Here is a 20,691-nt window from a genome sequence, read left to right on the forward strand (position 1 = left end):
CTAATGGAAATAAGCCTGCACCACTGTCTGTCTGATCCATCTGGAAATAGTCACAGCAGACACAGGCAGCCCCTTCTTTGGGCCATCCATGAGCACAAAGAGTGAGTCAGACTTGCGAAAAGACTCAGTAGATGCCAAATACACCTTGAGCGCCCAAACAACGTCCAGGGTATGCAGGGCAAATTCCTTAGGATGCTTAGGACATAAAGGAAGGTAAACACGATGTCCTCATTTAAGTGAAGACTGGAAACCCCCTTCAGCGGGAAGGATGGATCTGGCCAAAAGTACCACCTTGTCCCTGTGAGCCACCAGATAGGGAGAACGACAGGACAGCGCCGCCAGTTCCAACACCCTGCGCGCAGAAGTGATGGCCACCTTCTGAGACAAGGTCAGCAGGGGGACCTCCCGAATATTCTGAAAGGGAGGCCTCTGGAGAACCGACAGCACCAAATTACGATCCCATGGCGGTAGCGGAGGTCGCACCGGAGGTACTAAGTGTCGCACCCCCTGGATGAAACTACGCACCAGGGAATGGGCTGATAATGGCATCTGGAAGAAAATAGCCAAGGCCGAGACCTGACCCTTGATAGTACTCAAGGCCAACTTTTGATCAACTCCCCGTTGAAGGAAAGCCAAGATCCGAGCCACCGAATAGGAGCGAGGGTGGGTCCCAAGGGACTCACACGACGCAATGTACGACTTCTACGTACGATGATAAATCTTCCTGAAAGTCGCCTTCCTCGCTTTTAGCAGAGTGGGAATCACTGAAGCAGATGAACCCCTGTCCTTCAGCACCTGGCTTTCAACAGCCAAGCCGTCAAAGCCAGCGACTGTAAAGGAGGATGGAAGATTGGCCCCTGAGAGAGCAGATCCACCCTGAGAGGAAGTCTCCACGGGGCGTCTGTGACAAGCCTGACCAGGTCGAGGTCGACGTACCAGGCGCGACGAGGCCAGTCCGGAGCCACAAGAATGACCGGAATCCCTTCCGCCTCTATCCTGCGAAGAAGTCTCGGCAGCAACTTTAGAGGAGGAAAGGCATATCAGCCGGAACTGGCCTCAAGGGGCCACCAGCGCGTCTGCCAGAGGGTCCTGGGAGTGGGCCACAAACCTCTGTACCTTTCTGTTTATTTAAGATGCCAACAGATCTGTTGAAACACCTCCGGATGCAGGGACCACTCCCGTGCATCCAAGGCCTGGCGGCTGAGGTAATCTGCCTGCCAAATTTTCCACTCCCGGAATGTGGACCGCGGAGAGAGCCCGAACATGGCACTCCGCCCAACGTAGAATGTCCACCACTTCGAGGGCCGCAAGGACATTTTTGGTGCCCCCTTGGTGATTGACGTAAGCCACAGCTGTGTTATTGTCCGATGTGTCTACAGTTCATTAATAATTAAATAAAGCATGTAAGGGCAATATGTTTATTTGCTGTTGTTGATGGGGGGGGGGGGGGGGGGGGTAAGAGATGGCATGTGAAGATTGCAGCCACAGTCAGGAAAACTGGATTTTTTTTTGTTACTCACCGTAAAATCTTTCAGTTCATTGACGGACACAGCTGCTTTTTTATTTATGACAAAACAGGGTTATTTAGCCCCACCTACAGAACTAGGACACCAGGCAGAAAAAAAAAAAAGGACTCGGCAACTCCTATGGGCAATCCTCTGGGCATAAAACCCCCTTTCTGCAATAGGTCTCCAGTCAGTCACAAGCAGTGTCAAAAGAAGAAATCCCATAGAGAGGAGGGTGCTGTGTCCATCAATGAACTCAGAGAAAGTGATTTCATGGCGAGTAACAAAACAATTCCATTTTCTCTTAGGTTCACTGACGGACACAGCTGCTGCTTCTTTATCCATGACAAAACAGGAATGTACCCGAGCAGTGCCACGATGAGGGATGGGAATACCAACTAATGGAGAGATAAAACCTAGAGCAAAATGCCAACACTCCGAACCACCCCAAGGGGTGCCTGAGAATTCTAATCAACCGCCTGCAATACCTTGCAGCCAAAACTAGCATCAGAGGACACCAAGAGAGTTTTTTTTTTTTTTTACAGTTAGTAAAGTGTGCACAGACAACCAGACTTGAGAATCAGATACCTGCTGATGGAATGCCCAGGAAGCCCTAACCATCCTGATGGAGGGCTCAATAACAGGGAAGGGAGGTTCCCGCCCCTAATAGCATATGCCTACACAATCCACTGCCAAATCAAAATGGCAAATGCCAAGCCTTTCACTGAACCAATCCGTGAGCACAGAGAAAAAAATGGACCTCTGAAAAGCAGCTGTCACTGAAAAGTACACGCAAATCGCACAATCCACATCCAAGAAGTGTAAGGCCACCTCCCCAGGATGTGACGGCGGAGAACAAAAAGAAAGAACAATGTCCTTCAAGTAAAACTCTGACACCCCTTCGGCAGAAAGGAAGGGGAAAGTTGAAGCACCACCCTTGTCCATACACAAAATCAGAAAAGGAGGCTTACAGGACAAAGCCGCCAACTCCGACACTCTCCGAAGTGATAGCGACTAGAAAGGCAACTTATTGTGAAAGCAGGGGAATATCCCAGATGCTCTCACGGGTAGGCTTCTGCAGAGCCGATAACACCAAATTTATGGCCCACGGTGGCAAAGAATGCACAGAGGGCACCACATGACGACCCCCCCCCCCCCCGCATGAAAGTGTGGACCAAAGAGTGTGTGGCAAAAGAATGCTGAAGAAAACAGCCAGAGACTTTGATAGGGCTCAAAGCAAGCTTCTGATCTACGCCATGTTGCAGTAAGGCCAACACCTGAGCCACCAAGAAGGAGCAAGGATGGAACCCCAGGGGCTTCCCCCCAAAGGATATAGGCTCTCCAGGTGCGATTATAAATCTTCTGTGAGGTAGACTTTAGAGTCTTCAACAGAGGCGATATCGCCAAAGCAGACAACTCCCTGTCCTTCAGAACCTGGCTTTCAACAGTCACCCCATCAGAGCCAGCGACAGTAAAGCAGGATGGAACAATGGCCCCTGAGACAGCAGGTCTTTGACGGCTGAGGTAATCCGCTTACCAGATTTTGACACCTGGAGTGTACACGTAGGACAGAGCCGGAACAAACCTTTCTGCCCATTGAAGGATGTGAGATGCCGCTGCGCTCCTTGAGCCTTCCTGATAATGGACATATACTATCGCGGTGGCAGTGTCCGATCAAATCCTGGTCGACAGGCCCTTTAGACGATTTGTCCCATGCATCAGCGAAAAAAACGCTTCCCTGAAGCTCCAGGACACAGATTGGCAGACGAGCGTCCTTCAGGGTCCAGAAACCCTGAGCCGAGTTTGATCACAGGGATCCTTTCCAGCATGAGAGGCTGGCCTCTGTTGTGACCACAGACCAGTGAAAAGAAAAAGAAGTAGAGAAGCGCTTGTTGACCGCTCCAGGTGAATCCGAATGACCAAGGAAGCGGGAGACCTGTTCCATTTGGAAAATATTGCCTTCTGCAGTGTCCTTGTATAGAACTGCGCATACGGAACTGCATTGAAGGTAGCCATCGTCAGGCCTAAAACCTGCATGCAAAAATGCAGGGAGGGACACCTGCAAGCCAAGAGCTGCCGGACGGCAGGCCGGAGCTTCTGGAGGTTTTTTTTTGTAAGAAGAACTTCTTGGCCTGCTTCGAATTGGGAATAAGCCCCAGATACTCCAAGCGCTTGGATGGCGTCAACACAGACTTCCTGAGGCTTAGGAACCACCCAAGGTCCTTGAGGGAACGCATAGTGATCTCCATGCTGTCCAACAGGGATGATAGAGTCCCTGCCTGCATGAGCAAGCTGTCCAGGTAACCAATCACAGCAAACCCCCATTGTCTCAGGAAGGCCACGTCTGAGAGCAAAACCATGGGAAAGACCTGGGGAGCAGAAGCCAGACAAAAGGGCAGCGCCACAAAAGGATAATGTGCTTCCCAGACAGCAATGTGTAGAGATACTGATGTCCCTCATAGATAGGAATGTACAGGTAGGTGTCCCTGACATCCATGGATGCCCAACATCCATGGATGCCCAAAAAAAAAAAAAAAAATCGCCTTAGTGAAGGAAGGCCACCACTGAGTGAATAGATTCCACCTTTTAGACCCACACAAAGACACTCCGGACCTTTAGACCTGGGATCAAGCAAACTCTGTCGGTCTTGGGGACTGTGACAGATTGGAATAAAATCCCCGTAACCACTCGGGCACCAAAACCAGTACTCCTCAAAGGATCAATTCTGCACAGCCCTGTACAGAGCCAGAAGATGGTCTGGCGAGAGCCGTAGATTAGAGGGAAAAAACTGGTGGAAAGAAATGATGGCTGCATGCATTTTCTATTTTAGGCATACTTTCATTTTTATCTAGTAATCTGGTCAGTAAGTCTGTTGTTTTTCAACAGAACAAGCTCTATAGCAGAATGTATCAGTTACAAAGATGAGACAACCCATTCAACACTAGCAGGGGTGCTTACAACGATCAGCTTTTTCTTTTTTTAAAAAGGTAAAACCTTTATTCCAAAAGAAAAAAAAAATGTTTGCTGTAAAGTATCAGCTAGAGTTTGGCTTCAATTTGTTAGTATATTTAAATCTCCTAATATATCTCCTAATATATCTAACACTTCCCTCCCCCCAGACTGACAATGCTGCTGTTCGAAGATGCCCCCTCTTCTCCTTCATCCAGAGTGGGGGCACTTTAATAAAGGAGGTGTGTGCCTCTACTGGCTAGATCATCAGATAAAAATAGAGGGAAAAAAAGCCTAAAAAAAGAAAACGAATGCAGCCACCACATTTAATGATTGGTAAGTGAAAATATACTACATTTATGGTTTTGGCTTTAATACCCCTTTAATTCTAACCTCTATGATTAGGGCACCAGGACAGAACTCTGGGCACATCATTCACAACTTTTAATCAGTAAGAGATCGAGTCATTTATAACCACTCTCTAAACCCATTCATGTAACCAGTTTCCTATCAGGTACATACAATTTCAACAACTCTAATAGGCCTGATTTTAGAGAGTAAATGTTTACAAGGTACAATATCAAATGCTTTAGTAAAATCTAGATCAAATATGCTTCATTATCCAATTTCTAACTTACTTTCTCATAGAACGAATCCAGGTTGGTCTGACAAGAACAGTCTTTTATAAATCCATGCTAGCTGTCAGTTATGACACTTTTATCACAGACAAACTTCTCAATAGTGTCCTTTACCATCTCTTCAAAAACCGTACATACTATGATATATACTACAATGGCAGCTACAAGAGAGTTAAGGTGTGACAATACAGATGTAACTAGGGTTCCACCGATTCTGTTTGTTACCAGCAAGTATGAGTACTGTTACCTTTGGTCAAGTAAACGCTGATAGCGAGTCTTGATACCTTTGCAGTACGATTTGAGCCCATACAAAATGAACAGGCTCAAATCGCACTGCAAAAAATAGCATGCAATTTGAACAGGAATGTGGGGCTAATCCTGTCTGAATCACATGGTTTCCAGCACCGCTCCTGGGTGAACCTAGGCTGAAATCACTATGACAAGCCTGTTCACACAGGAGCAGTGCAGGGGAAACTGCATCAAAATTAAAAGAAAGAAATGCTTGAAATAAATCACTGTGTGTAATGAATCTGATAGATAGATAAGATAGATACGATAGATAGACATGCATACACACAGTATATCACAAAAGTGAGTACACATTCACACTTTATAAAATATTTTATTATATCTTTTCATATGACAACACTGAAGGAATGACACTTTGCTACAATGTAAAGTAGTGAGTGTACAGCTTGTATAACTGTAAATTTGCTGTCCCCTCAAAATAACTCAACACAAAAGCCATTAATGTCTAAACCGCTGGCAACAAAAGTGAGTACACCCCTAAAAGAAAATGTCCAAATTGGGCCGAATTAACCATTTTCCTTCCCTGGTGTCATGTGACTTGTTAGTGTTACAAGGTCTCGGGTGTGAATGGTGAGCAGGTGTGTTAAATTTAGTGTTATTGCTCTCACTCTCTCATACTGGTCACCGGAAGTTCAACATGGCACCTCATGGCAAAGAACTCTCTGAGGATCTAAAAAAGAATTGTTGTCCTACATAAAGATGGCCTAGACTATAAGAAGATTGCCAAGACCCTGAAACTGAGCTGCAGCATGGTGGCCAAGACCATACAGATGTTTAACAGGACAGGTTCCACTTACAACAGGCCTCGCCAAGGTCAACCAAAGAAGTTGAGTGCACATGCTCAGCATCATAGCCAGAGGTTGTCTTTTGGAAAAAGATGTATGAGTGCTGCCAGCAATGCTGCAGAGGTTGAAGCGGGGGGGGGGGGGGGGGTCAGCCTGTCAGTGCTCAGACCATATGCCGCACACTGCATCAAATTGGTCTGCATGGCTGTCGTCCCAATAGGAAGCCTCTTGTAAAGATGATGCACAAAAAAGCCCACAAACAGTTTGCTGAAGAAAACGGACTAAGGACATGGATTACTGAAACCATGCCCTATGGTCTGAGGAGACCAAGATAAACTTATTTGGTTCAGATGGTGTCAAACGTGTGTGGCGGCAACCAGGTGGGGAGTACAAAGACAAGTGTGTCTTGTCTACAGTCAAGCATAGTGGTGGGAGTGTCATGGTCTTGGGCTGCATGAGCGTTGCCAGCACAGGGGAGCTACCATTAATTAAGGGAACTATAAATGCCAACATGTACTGTGACATACTGAAGCAGAGCATGATCCCCTCCCTTCAGAGACTGGGCCGCAGGGCAGTATTCCGACATAACGACCCCAAACACATCTCCAAGAAGACCACTGCCTTGCTAAAGAAGCTGAGGGTAAAGGTGATGGACTGGCCAAGCATGTCTCCAGACTTAAACCGTATTGAGCATCTGTGGGGCATCCTCAAACGGAAGGTGGAGGAGCGCAAGGTCTCTAACATCCACCAGCTCCATGATGTCCTCATGGAGGAGTGGAAGAGGAATCCAGTGGCAACCTGTAAAGCTCTGGTGAACTCCATGCCCAAGAGGGTTAAGGCAGCGCTGGAAAATAATGGTGACCACACAAAATATTGACACTTTGGGCCCAATTTGGACACAGGGTGTACTCACATTTGTTGCCAGCGGTTTAGACATTAATGGCTGTGTTGAGGTATTTTGAGGGGACAGCAAATTTACAGTTATACAAGCTGTACACTCAATACTTTACATTGTAGCAAAGTGTAATTTCTTCAGTGTTGTCACATGAAAAGATATCATAAAATATTTACCAAAATGTGAGGGGTGTACTCACTTTTGTGATATACTGTATAAACACTACTCAAAAAAATTAAAGGAACACTTTGAAAACACATCGGATCTCATTGGGAAAAATATGCTGGATATCCATACTGATATGGACTGGGTAATGTGTTAGGAACGAAAGGATACCACTTTGTTTGATGGAAATGAACATTATCAACCTACAAAGGGCTGAATTCAAAAACACCCCAAGACTCAACGTGAAAAAATGATACAGCAAGCTAGTCCATTTTGCTGCAATTTCATTACAGCAACTCAAAATGGTACTCAGTAATTTGTATGGCCCCCACGTGCTTGTATGCATGCCTGACAATGTCAGGGCATGCTCCTAATGAGGCGACGGATGGTGTCCTGGTGCATTTCCTCCCAGATCTGGACCAGGGCATGATTGTGCTCCTAAACAGACTGAGGTGCAACCTGACAGCATTGGACGAACCAAAACATAATGTCCCAGAGGTGTTCAATTGGATTTTGGTCAGGTGAGCATGGGGGCCATTCAATGGGATCATTCCTTCATCCTCCAGGAACTGGCTGCATACTCTCGCCACATGAGGCAGGGCATTGTCGGCACAGGAGGAACCACTGTACCAAAGTAGGGTCTGACAATGGATCCAAGGATTTCATCCAAATACCTAATGGCAGGCAGAGTGCCATTGTCCAGCCTGTAGAGGTCTGTGCATCCCTTCATGGATATGCCTCCCCAGACCATCACTGACCCACGACCAAACTGGTCATGCTGAATGATGTTACACATCCACAGCTTCTCCAGACCCTTTCACGTCTGTCCCATGTGCTCACGGTGAACCTGCTCTCATCTGTGAAAAGCACATGGTGCCAGTTGCGGACCAGTCTATTCTGGTGTTCAATGGCAAATACCAATCGAGCTTTACAGTGCCGGGCAGTGAGCACAGGGCCCATTAGTGGACGTCGGGCCCTCAGACCACCCTCGTGAAGTCTGTTTCTGATTGTTTGGTCAGAGACATTCCCACCAGTGGCCTGTTAAAGGTCATTTTGAAGGGCTCTGGCAGTGCTCATTCTTGCACAAAGGAGCAGATTCCGATCCTGCCAATGGGTTAAGGACCTTCCACAGCTCTCTCCGACTCTTCTAGAGTAACTGCCTGTCTCCTGGAATCTACTCCATGCTCTTGAGACTGCGCTGGGTGACGCATCAAACCTTCTGACAATGGCACGTATTGATGTGCCATCCTGGAGGAGTTGGACTGCCTGTGCAACCTCTATACTGTCCAGGTATTGCCTCATGCTACCAGTAGTGACACTAACCCTAGCCAAATGTAAAACTAGTGAAAACCAGTCAGAAAAGAGTAGGGAAAAAAAATGTCAGTGGCCTCCACCTGTAAAACTATTCATGTTTTGAAGGTTATCTGATTGTTATCCATCTAGTGCACCTGTTAATTTTATAAACACCAAAACAGCTGAAACTGATTAACAACCCCCTCTGCTACTTAACTGACCAGATCAATATCCCAGGGGTTTACTTGACTTGATGCTATGCTGTGATTACAAAGTGTTCCTTAAATATTTTTAGCAGTGTGTGAATATATAGTTATATATATTTCTCTGATTTTTATTCAGACTTAATATAAAGAATCTGTTTAGTAGTTTGTCTTAGAGACAGATATCATGTTTGTTTAAGGGGATACTTAAACAAATGCTGTTGGAAACAATGGGAACTTATATACCACTGTTGTATTTCAATTGACAGTTGGAGCAGTCTGTTGTTCTGTAACTATGGTAAACAAGTTTGTAACCGTAGTCGACAAAAGCTTGACAACCTGAAACTTTCCAAAAAAGTCATCAGGACTCCATAATGCCGTAACACCAAGGAAGGTCTGCAAGAAGCAATACCCGAAGATGCTTTTGCCTGATCTCCAGCAACTGCTTAAAGCATTACTAAACCCACAATAGTAAAATCAGTCTGTATATGCAGTAAAGCATGCTCGTTACACTCACTGTGGAACCTAAGCGGTAAATCCTCTGCATTATGTATAAAGGCTGTGTGATCCTGTCTCTCTGATCCTCCTCTTCTTTAACTGACTCCAATCCATCTCGTGATAGAGCAGTGCATTAGGAGTCAGGCTGCACATGCTCAGTTTGGTGTGTATTGCTAGAGAGTTTTTCTTTTTTATTGGGAGAGTATATGTGATCAGCACAGGGCCAATCAGCACTGTCCAGACAGAGGATCAGGGATGAAAACTCCTCCTACAAGCTTTGCTAGGAACCGATACAAGTCACAAGGCTGCTATATACTGCTGATGAGAAAAGATATTTAGCAGTTTATATTTACTAAAATAATTTTATTTCCATGTTCTGTGTACTGTGGGAAACCAGATATAATGAATGCAGGTTCTGGGTTTAACACTTTAAAACCATGGGTCCTCGTTATCTACAGATTTCATGAACATACAGTAACTGGAGTTAAGTAACTTTTAAGCGTATTTCTACTGGTTTACAGACCATAGGCTACCTATTTCTAGGAAGTAGGTAGCATTTTGCTTGTTCTAGGTATATCTGTCAGTCTTGTATTATATTCTTAATATTTTATTACTTTTGTATGTACAGCATTTTTGTTTAGTAAAAACACCTTAATACACTGCAGAGGTCTGAGCTTCCATGCTTATACTGCAAAGTAACTTTACTAAATAGACGAAGGCAAAACATTAATCACCATACTTACATACCACCAAAAATGATATAAGAACGGGGGGCATGATTGTTATGGCAAGGAAGGTAAGGAGATTTGTAAATTTGGTATCGTTGCATATGTAGATGCTTGTTGAGGGAAGGTTTTTCATATAAGAACTGTGTATATGGTTGCTATAGAAAAGGGTGAAGGCAACAGAATCAAAGGCTCCTGGTAAAGATGGCGATCAAATCAAAGCTGAAGTTTACCTAATGTGTGCTTCTGGCCCCTAGATTTTGACTAGATTGCCTAGTCAAGACAGTCAATGGTGTGTACTAGAAGGCTTGCACAGAGCATTTGTGCATGTTACATTATTTCTCCTACCACTGTTTACCTGAGGCTACAAGAAAGACTAACGTAAAAATCAAAAGCTCTTTAGAGATTTTCTTACCATTCCTTACTAGACTTGTCTCATTTAAAGTCCTATCCAATATCTACCACTCACCCCTTTCTTCACATCATTATGTTTACTACCAAGTTACAGGTATGCTTTAATCTTTTTCTATCAGCAAAATCAAAGAAAAACACGTTTAATTATCATATGATACATGGAATGTAAAATATTACCTTTCTTCTGCACACTTTTGGATGAGGCAGTGAAGAACTTTTTTACTGTCGTAACCTTTCGTGTCTTTTCATTAGATTTCTTTTCTTCAAACTTGGCAAAGCCAAGTGAAGGCTGACCTCCCTGGGCACCCTGGCTGCTGGCATAAGCCTCCTCTTCTTCCCGCTGCAAGCTATAGGAGACACCAAATATCATAAAAGGTCACTCAGGCTTTAACAGCAACATTGTGCAGGGTTTGCTAAAATAACATTGACTTATGGACGGTAATTCAAGCATCAGCTCAAATACTGGCAAATCGATCAACATGCTTGAATGAAGGTCAAGATGACTTTTAAAGTTTACTTTTGAACGGTGAAAGAAAATGATAGAACCAATTTTGCGAAACACAGCATGGTGGTTAGAAATTGGGTCTATAAAGGCCTAAGCTGAACATTAAAAATTTGATTTTTTTTTTCTATATACTTACCTGTAAAATGTATTTCTTGGAGTACATCACAGGACACAGAGCAGACTGTAATCATGACTATACGAGTTACGTATGACGAAACCGGTCGGGCGGTACTGGACGCACAACGGTCACGCCCCCCTAGACGCCGGCTTTTTCCATACACGGGGACGCCGCGGTCTGCCTTGTCTTTGATGTGCCTCATTACAAGTCGACTCATTGTAAGTGCAACTTTAAATAAATTTTCTTGTGCGTTACTAAACAGGATTACGCTATGTGCATTTCATTTCCCTTCATACACATCTGATAACATTCCCGGAGTTTTAAAGTCTCGTATGGTGTAGTGGAGCATACCTGCCTTCCTGGTTCCTGAAGGATGCAATGCTGTTGGATTTAAATCTAAGCGTGTGTGGCCGTTCCATTAAGTTGGAGGCCTCAGCTTCTGGTAAGCTGCCACTTTTGATATATCCATCACGGGTGTATTCCTGCCTTCATCTTGGGATTCAAGCCTCCCGCTCTGACACCAATTTTCTGGGGCCTGTACACTTTTTGTTGGATTCACATTCATTGCTTAATGGACTTTTTATTCACTTCATGTTCAAAATTCAGTTCTCTTAACACTTAGCTTTATCATATTTATTATTTTATATGTGTATGGGTTGCACCATATTTGATAGCGCTGCACTATTTCTTGCTTTTTATATGAGTTATATGCCACCTATAGGTGAATGAACACTGGCAAATAAATCGAAAAGGAAGTCCTCCACTTTATAACCCAATCTACACAGAAAGCACTTCAGTTTTGTAGCAAGCAATGAAACTCCAGAAAGAGGGGAGGGACCTATGTGTCCCGTGATGTACCCCAGGTAAGTATGAAGTATTACAGGTAAGTATGAAGAAAAAAAATCAAATTTTCACTATCGTACATCACGGAACACAGAGCAGGCTATAATCATGACTTAGTGGGATGTCCCAAAGCAATCAAATCTGAGAGGTGGGGGGGGACCAAACAATAACCACCACCATTAATCCAAAGGAACCACTCTGCCGTTCGTTATAAGTTGCGGCCAAAGGCAGTATCCTCGGACATCCATCTGGTAAAACCTTGTGAATGTATGTATCGAAGACCATGTAGCTGCCTTGCAAACCTGAGCCATTGACGCCTGATGGCAGATAGCCCAATACACCCTCCCACTCCTGGTAGAGTGTGCTTTTGCCCGAAACCATAGGCTTGAATGATTAACTGATGTATCCAATGAGAAATCGTTTTGGATGCCGTCTGCCCTTTCCTGGAGCCATCTAGCAGAACAAACAAGGAATCTGTCTTTCTAATTTGTGCCATCATTCTCAAGAAGATTCCGATAGCCCGTACCACATCAGGGCATGTAGAGATCTTTCCCTTGCTGACTGAGGCCTAGGGAAACAACAAAGGCATGTCCTGATTCAAATGGAAACTAGAAACTACTTTTGGCAAAAGGAGGATTCGGCCGCAAACACCACCTTATCCTTATCCAAAACCAAGAAAAAAAATAGGATTCTTGTACTTATCGTAATTATTCATTGACGGACACATCGCTCCATATTCAGAACTATGGGGTTATATTGCCCCCTACAGGAGTAAGACACTAGGCAGAAAAAAGACTTGGCTACACCTATGGGTAGTCCTAGCTGGTATACATTCCCCTCTGCTATAGGCCTTCAGTTTAGTAACAAGCTGTGTCAGAAGTATTAAAACGCCATAGAGGGGTGGGTCTGTGTCCGTCAAACTCAGAGAAATGGATTTTACGGTAAGTACAAAAATCCTATTTTCTTTCTCGTTTATTGACGGACACAGTGTTCCATATTCAGAACCATAGGGACGTCCCCAAGCAGTGCCAAACATAAAGGGTGGGACAACAAAAAAAAATCAAGGCTAAACACAAGAGTCAACCAGGTAAAAGGAGCTCAACAAAAAAACTGGTGCCCAACCTGAACAATACACCCCCAAAGAGGAACAGACCCTCTAAACAGAAGCCTGCAAAACCTTGCAGCCAAAGGAAGCATCCGCAGATGCCAACACATCCACTTTGTAGAATTCAGTGAAATTGTGCCCCGACGACCAGGTGGGGTGGCCGCCTTGCAAACCTGCGCCACTGACGCCTGATGATGGAAGGCCCAAGAAGCACTAAAGGCCGGAGTAGAGTGCGCCATTACAGGGAAAAGAGGAACCTGACCCTTGATAGAATAGGACTGATCCATCTGGAAATGGTCGCAGAAGAAGCGGACAGTCCTTTTCTTGGCTCGTCCAAGATTACAAACAGTGAGTCTGAGCTCCGAAAAGACTCTGTGGTTGTCAGAGACACCCAAATTGCTCAAACCACATCCAAGGCATTCAATGCAAATTTCTTGGGATGTCTTCATTCAAATGGAAGTCAGAGACTACCTTAGGTAGGAACTACAGGAGTGGACGAAGAACCACCTTATCTTTGTGGAGCAGCAGATAGGGGGTACAACAACAAGAACACGCCGCCAGTTCTGACACCTTGCGAGCAGAGGTGAAAGCCACTAAAAAGGCTATCTTTTGAGACAGGGTAAGCAGCGGAATCTCCTGAATATTTTCAAAAGGAGACTTTGGGAGAACTGAGAGCACCAAGTTCAAATCCCACAGCAGTAAAGCAGACTGCACCGGTGGAGTCAGGTGTCTAACCCCTTGAATAAAAGAACACACCAATGAACGCGTGGCTAGGGGGGGGGGTCACTAAAAGAAGACCGCCAAGGCAGACACCTGTCGGTTGATGGTACTCAAGGCCAACTTTTGCTCAACACCTCATTGAAGGAAGGTCAAAATCCAAGCCACCGAAAAGAAGCAAGGGTGAACACCAATTGACTCACACCACGAAATGTAAGCTTTCCACATACGATGGTGAATCTTTCTAGAGGTAGACTTCTGAGCCTTCAGCAGTGTCGGGATTACCGACCCAGGCAAGCCTCTCTACTGCAGCAAATGTCTTTCAAATGCCAGGCCGTCAAAGCCAGTGACTGTAAAGCAGGGTGAAGATCGGCCCTTGGGACAGCAGGTCCTACCTGAGAGGTAGTCTCCAAGAGACGTCGGCGACCAATCGCACCAAGTCGGCGTACCAACACTGGTGAGGCCAGTCCAGAGCCACCAGAATGACCGGAATCCCCTCGATCCTGCATAGAAGCCGCGGAAGGCGCTTGAGAGGAGGGAAGGCATAAATCAGACGATACTGGCCGTACGGGGCCACCAGAGCATCTGTAGCGCCTGCAGAAGATCCTGTGACCTTACCACAAACCTCAGTACCCTTCTGTTGAGCCGAGATGCCAACAGAGCCATCATGGGGGTGCCCCAAGGCAGACATATCAGATGAAACTCATTCGGATGAAGGAACCACTCCCCTTGGTCTAACGCCTGCCGACAGAGTCTGCGTGCCAGTTTCTCACTCCTGGAATGTGTACGGCGGAGAGGGCCGGAACGAAGCGTTCTGCCACCGGAGAATGCCGGCTACTTCCAGAGCCGCTAACACACTTTTTGTTCCGCCTTGGTGATTGACATAAGCCACCGCTGTGGTATTGTCTGACTGCATCTGTACCAGCAGCCCCCGGACCTGATCTGTGCAGTGATCCAGGCACAGCTTGATTGCCCGAAGTTTCAAGACATTGATTGGTAGTCTGGATTCCTCCAGCGTCCAACAACCTTGAGTGGAGCTCAGTCCAAGGACATCTCCCCACCCGGACAGACTGACATCCGTAGTGACTACTGTCCAATACAAGAGGAGAAAAGTCTTGCCATGCCGAAGAGTCAGAGAGCTAAGCCACTAGACCAGGGAATCCCTGGTTTCTGGGGTCAGTCGAATCTGATTGTCCAGACACTTTGGACACTTGTCCCATTTTACCAGGATCTCGGTTTTTGGAGGGACCTCATATGGAACTGTGCAAACAGAACCGCCTCGAAGGTAGACAAAATCAGGCCCAGCACCCGCATGCAAGTCTTGAGGGGGAACCACCTGCTAGACAGCAATATATGAACCACAGCATGCAACTTGAGTTTTTCCAGAGGAAGGAGCACTCTGGCTAGAACTGAATCCAGAGCCAAACCCAGGTAAACCAATTTCCTGGATGGAATCAGAGCAGACTTCTGGTAGTTTAGAAGCCAATCAAACTCTTCCAGAGTCAGTATAATGACCTCCACGTCGACCATTAAGGCAGAAGAAGAGGACTCGTCATGGTAGCCCAGTACCGCAATCCCCCACTGACATAGCAACGCCAGAACCGAGGCCAACACTTTTGTGAAAACCGGAGCAGCCAAGGCAAGACTAAAGGGTAATGCCATGAACTGATAGTGTTCCTCTGCAAGTAAGCATCCTTGATGTCAATACAGGCTAGAAAATTCCCCTGATGTAGGGATGCCACTACCGTGGACTCCACTCTGAATTTCTGTACCCGCACAAAACTGTTCAGGGCCTTGAGGTCCAGAATTGGACGGACCTTGCCCTCTTTTTTTTGGGGGAACCGTAAACAGATTTGTATAAAAACCTTAAAACTGGAACCGGGACAATCACTCCCTGAAGTAACAGGTCTTGCACCATACAAAATAGAGCTTGCAAGTGGTCCAGGAAAAGGAATACAATAGAAGGGAAAAAAACTTTCCGGAGGTCAAGAACAAAATTCTATCTTGTACCCAGACAGAATAACTTTGTGGACCCATTTGTCCTTTACCAAGGAAATCCACGGGCCCGGAAATCAACAAAGACATCTCCCCACCCCAGGCACAGTTGAGGGCGCACCTTCATGCTGAAGGAGCCTTGTCCGTGGGTCTAGGAAATCCCGCTCTCGGCTTGCTTGCCAGACCAGGGCCGCTTGAAACCTCTCGAGGAGGCCCTGAAAGGTTTTAAACCCTTGTCAGTGGACCCTGAGGGAAAAAAAAAAAAAAAAAAAGTGTGTGCCGAGAAAGAAGGGCCCCTGTCTGCGATGAGGTTCTTTGCCCTTCCCAGACTGTGGAAGAAAGGTACTCCCTCCCCGGCCGTGAGACTCTTAATGCTGTCATCCAGGGTAGCCCCAAACAGGCAATCGCCTTGAAAAAGGTAAATTAGTCAGAGCATTTTTTTTTTTTTTTTTTTTTTTTAGAAGTCTGGTCCACAGACCAACAATTAAGCAATGAAACACGCCAAAGCACCACTGCCGAAACAGCGTAGCAATCAAGGGAGCCACGTCCAAAGAGGCATCGCACACAAACTGCAGCCCCTGGACCAATTGGTTCGCCAACTCAGCAAAGGCAGGAGGAATCTGCTCGCCCCCCAGATAATGGCGCAAAAGTTTTGCCCATTCAGTTAGTGTTGGCGACAGCAGGGCTATGGCCAGGACCGGCCTCAGCAACGAACCAGCAATAGTGAACATATTGCAGGCGACAGACTCCACTTTTCTGTCTGCCGGATCCTTAAAGGCCAAAGATTTCTCTATCGGAATCATGATGGCCTTGTTCAACCTGGAAACAGGGGGGTCCACTACTGGTGGGACAGTTCACTTCTTAAGGAGTAACTCTTCAAAGGAGTATCTCACCGCATAGCATTTATGAACCACAAAAGGGGCATTTTAGATGCTCCCAATTCTTACAGACAAACCAACCCAGACAAACACACCTTTGCCGCGCAAGACGGCTTATGGGTGCCAAAGGGGAAAGCCACCTCCACAGCAGCTTCAGCTGCATCCCCCCATTTTCAAAGTTTCCCTGCACTGATGTAATCAGTGTGTCAACCAGCACCTTCTCATGTGCAGCTACAGGAGCGAAGGAATCATTCTCACTATATGATAGATCAGGGAGCGTGGCTACAGGCCCCACAGGTTGGTGATCTACATCCGTGGTGGCCAAGCCAGATTCAGAATCAGACGAGACAAATGAAGCAGGGGAGGCCAGGGAAACAAACCTCCAGAACTGCCGTCAGGGCATCAATGGAGAGCTGGGACCCCAAGGGACCCGCTGCCTTCGAGACGGGGTCAGGTGGGGAAACATGAACCTGAGACTCCGTAAGGTAAAGGGGGAACCCAACAGCAAAAAACATCTAGCACCACTAGGGGACTCACACACCTAAGGCACCACACCTGTATCAATACAGAAGCACCCGAAATCAGGAGCACCCCACAACCTGCAGCAGAGAGGGTAGGACCTCACCAGAATTCACTACCCCACCAGTGTAGCACCAGTATGCACCAGAGAGAGCCTGTATCCAAGTGCGGCGTCAAGGGAAAAAGGGAAACCCAGGAGTCAGCACCAGGGGAAAAGGAGGAGCCCCCACAGCCATATTTGCCGCCCAGAGGCTCTACTGTCATGGCCGTTGCTCCTAATGCACGCCGGACCAACCAAAAATGGCTTCTGCTGGCCATTGAGAAGCACACAGGCTCCAATGCAATGTCGCTGCCACGCGCAGCGTCCAAGAAGCTTCCAGGGACCTCTGGAGCCCAGGCCACATCCGAAAAGGAGGGCGGGGGGGGGGGGGGATCTGGGCACAGGACCACCATAACAGCCAGCGCCCACCCCAGCTGGGAAGACCGTTCTGCCAGCGGCATGCCACATGTAAAGGGAGCACGAGATGGAGGCTTCGGAAGGCACATGATAAAAAAAACATCTCCCAGGCAGTCTCCAGGTCTACTCTCAGGCAGACTACTCTCAGGAAGCGTTACGCAAAAGAAAGGCGTTTATACCCATCTGCTCAGCTCTGCACCTCAGGGGTGTTAAATTAACAGTGGCTTACCAGGCTACTCTCCGGCTTACCGACCAGTCAGGGAAATCCAAATCTTTGACTCGGCATTTTGACCACTGTCCCTCTCTCCGGTAACGCAGTCAATATGTTGGTGAGATACGTGTGGAAGAAAGTGAAGTCCAGGCTTGTCTCTAGCTGTGAGTTAATTTGATTTCTCTCTATACTTTGTCCCAAAAGGTTCTCCCCCCCTCCCATCCCTTGCCCCCCCTCCTCTAATGCTGGCTGGCTGACCCTACAAATTCAATCCAGAACATCTGCTAAACCGGCTACATATTTGCACCTCACAGCCCACTCCCCACACTCTGCAGGGGAAATCACCTCATGGAACATCAAGAGACTTTGTTCCCCCCATAAACGAATGGCGGTGCTCCGACATTTAAAAAGACTAAAATCCGATATTACCCTCCTACAAGAGACACATCTCTCTATGGAAGATTTCCTGCGCATGCGCAAACTATGGGTAGGGATAATGTATGGCTCAGCATTGGTTAAAGGCAAGGCAGGGGTCTTGATTCTTATTCACAAAAATTTCCCCTGCGAAGTAGTATCTATGGTAAACGGGACGCATTCTGACCTTCACCTATGTATCGTGACCAGAGACTCAACAGTGACCAATGTCTATGCCCCTAACTGCCACCAAATTCTTTTTCCAATCAGTCTCTACCCATTTGGCTCAGTTCCAGCACTTACCCTTTGTGATAGGCAGCAACTTCAATATAGTTATGGATGTGCAGGAAGACAAGTCCATGGCAAAACCCCTGCCCCACCCTCCCCAACAAATTCTGGCCACTGCCAAATTTTCTTTTGCTGAAGCCCTACAACTCATTGACCCACGGCGATTAGCACACCACAAGGGCAAAGAATTTACCTTCTACTCACCCCCTCATCACACTTTATCCAGGATTGACTAACTGTGAACTTATGTGTACCTATGGTTTTCTACCCCGCGCCCCATCCCCCCCACCCCCCCGGTACCCCTTCGCTTTTCTTACAATAATTTTTTTATTTGCTGTAAATGGGTTTTTCTACTAGCCCCAATACATTCATTGTCTCCATTCTCAGGGCTTCACTATCTCTTATCCATCTTTCACTGCTATCCCGGCATGCCATGTCTTTGGAGCCAACACTCCTCATCAGTTGTATCAGCCCCCCCCCGGCGCCTCTCCACCATTCGGTGCTTGATACGGGGCGAAGCATGGCAATGCTTGAGGGGAAAAAGAGGTACACTTACAGTCTGTTCCAGGTTTCAGACAAAATTACTCTATGAACCCTATTATTTCTGGTCCAAGTCATGTTACTTGCTGTTCATTTATCGCCTGTGAATTAATATTTGGTTTTGTTTAGACTCCTGACTGTAACCAGGGAGAGACTCGTATGGTTTATCTACTTCTGTACCCGTTCTTTTGTTGGAAAACCCAATAAGTTTTACATGATTATATAAAAAAAAAAAAAAAAAGGACGTATGGACTGTAGAGAGACATAATTTTGCCACTGTACAAATTATTAGTAGGCCCTCCTCTAGAATATGCAGTTCAGTTTTGGGCACTAGTTCTCAAAAAGGACTTCGGGGTACTAGAGAAAGTGCAGAGAAGGGCAACCAAACTGATAAGAGGCATGGAGGAGTTCAGCTATGAGGATAGATTAGAGGAACTGAAGTTATTCTCTCTTGAGAAGAGGAGATTATTGGGGAATATGATCAACATGTACAAACACATAAAGGGTTCATATAGTGAATTTGGTGTTGAGTTATTCACTTTAAGGTCATCACAGAGGACAAGGGGGCACTCTTTACATCTAGAGGAAAAAAGATTTACTCTCCAAATATGGAAAGGTTTCTTCACAGTAAGAGCGGTGAAAATGAGGAATAGACCCTCAAGAGCTGGTTCTGGCCAGCTCAGTAGATTGCTTTAAAAAAGGCCTAGATTCTTTCCTAAATGTACATTACATTAGGGCTGCAACGAACGATTTATTTTCATAAATGATTAGTTGGCCGATTGTTGTTTCGATTATTCGGATAACCTTAAAAAAAGTGTGGTGTATAATAGATATCTAGAGTAGTGATCGACTATATAGTTTTTTTATGCCGATACAGATACTGATGTTTTGGTCATCGGATATCGGTATCGGCCAATATTTTCTCCTTGTGGAGGGATCTGGGGGTCTAAAAGACCCCAAACCCCTCCTCGGCACTGAAAAGCATTCAAAACGCCAAGTTTGGCTGTTTTGAATGCTGTCAGGTTTTTGAATTCGGCAACATCACTTCTGGGTTTTTTACATGGAGACCTGATCAGAGCCGAATGCGGCTTTGATCGGGTCTTCTCTTCGGCGGCGGTGGAGGTAGGATGCCCGGGTCTCCCTAATCTAGAGGCAGAGGCCTGTGCTTGGCAAAATGACTGGCAGATGAGGAACTCAAAACCGAAGTGTCCGATCCCTTAAAGAGGTTGTAAACCCCCCCCCCCCCAAAAAAAAACCCCCCCCTTAAGACAAAGGCATAATGAGCTAGTATGCATCACATACTAGCTCCGGCAGTGCCGCCCGCTCTTGCGCGTGGGAGCCGCCATTCGCGACACAGGGCTCTGAAGGAACGGCCACCCGCATGTGCCGATGACGTCATCGGTTGCATTGCAAGTAAATATCTCCAAAACGGTGCAACTTTAGGAGATATTTACAGTAGCTATAGGTAAGCCTTATTAAAGGCTTACCTATAGGTACAAGTTATAAGAGAGTGTTTACAACCTCTTTAAAGGTTGGGCACTTAGATTTCCTCTTAAAAAGGTAAAAGTGAACTCTTCCCCCCTGAGATTTTTTTGGATATATATTCATCCAAATCTTTGCCAAACAGCCGCTGCACATAAAATAGAAAGCTGGCCAATAGCTTACTGCACTGCCAGCAGCCACTGCAATATCCAAAGTACAAAATTCAGCCTAGCGCTCACT

General features: G+C 46.2%; 1 protein-coding gene across 3 annotated transcripts in view; it reads right to left on the reverse strand.

Moving 5' to 3' along the window:
• The window catches only part of RABGEF1 (RAB guanine nucleotide exchange factor 1), a 90,257-nt gene that overhangs the window by 51,030 nt on the left and 18,536 nt on the right, over window positions 1–20,691 (reverse strand). For all 3 annotated transcript variants that reach the window (XM_082244958.1, XM_082244956.1, XM_082244957.1), the window contains exon 3: window positions 10,557–10,726. In XM_082244958.1, coding sequence (XP_082101084.1) covers window positions 10,557–10,726 — 170 coding nt within the window. The remainder of the gene's footprint in view (window positions 1–10,556; window positions 10,727–20,691) is intronic.

Source organism: Pelophylax lessonae, assembly GCF_965119305.1.
Source record: "Pelophylax lessonae genome assembly, chromosome: 2".
NCBI lineage: Eukaryota > Metazoa > Chordata > Amphibia > Anura > Ranidae > Pelophylax > Pelophylax lessonae.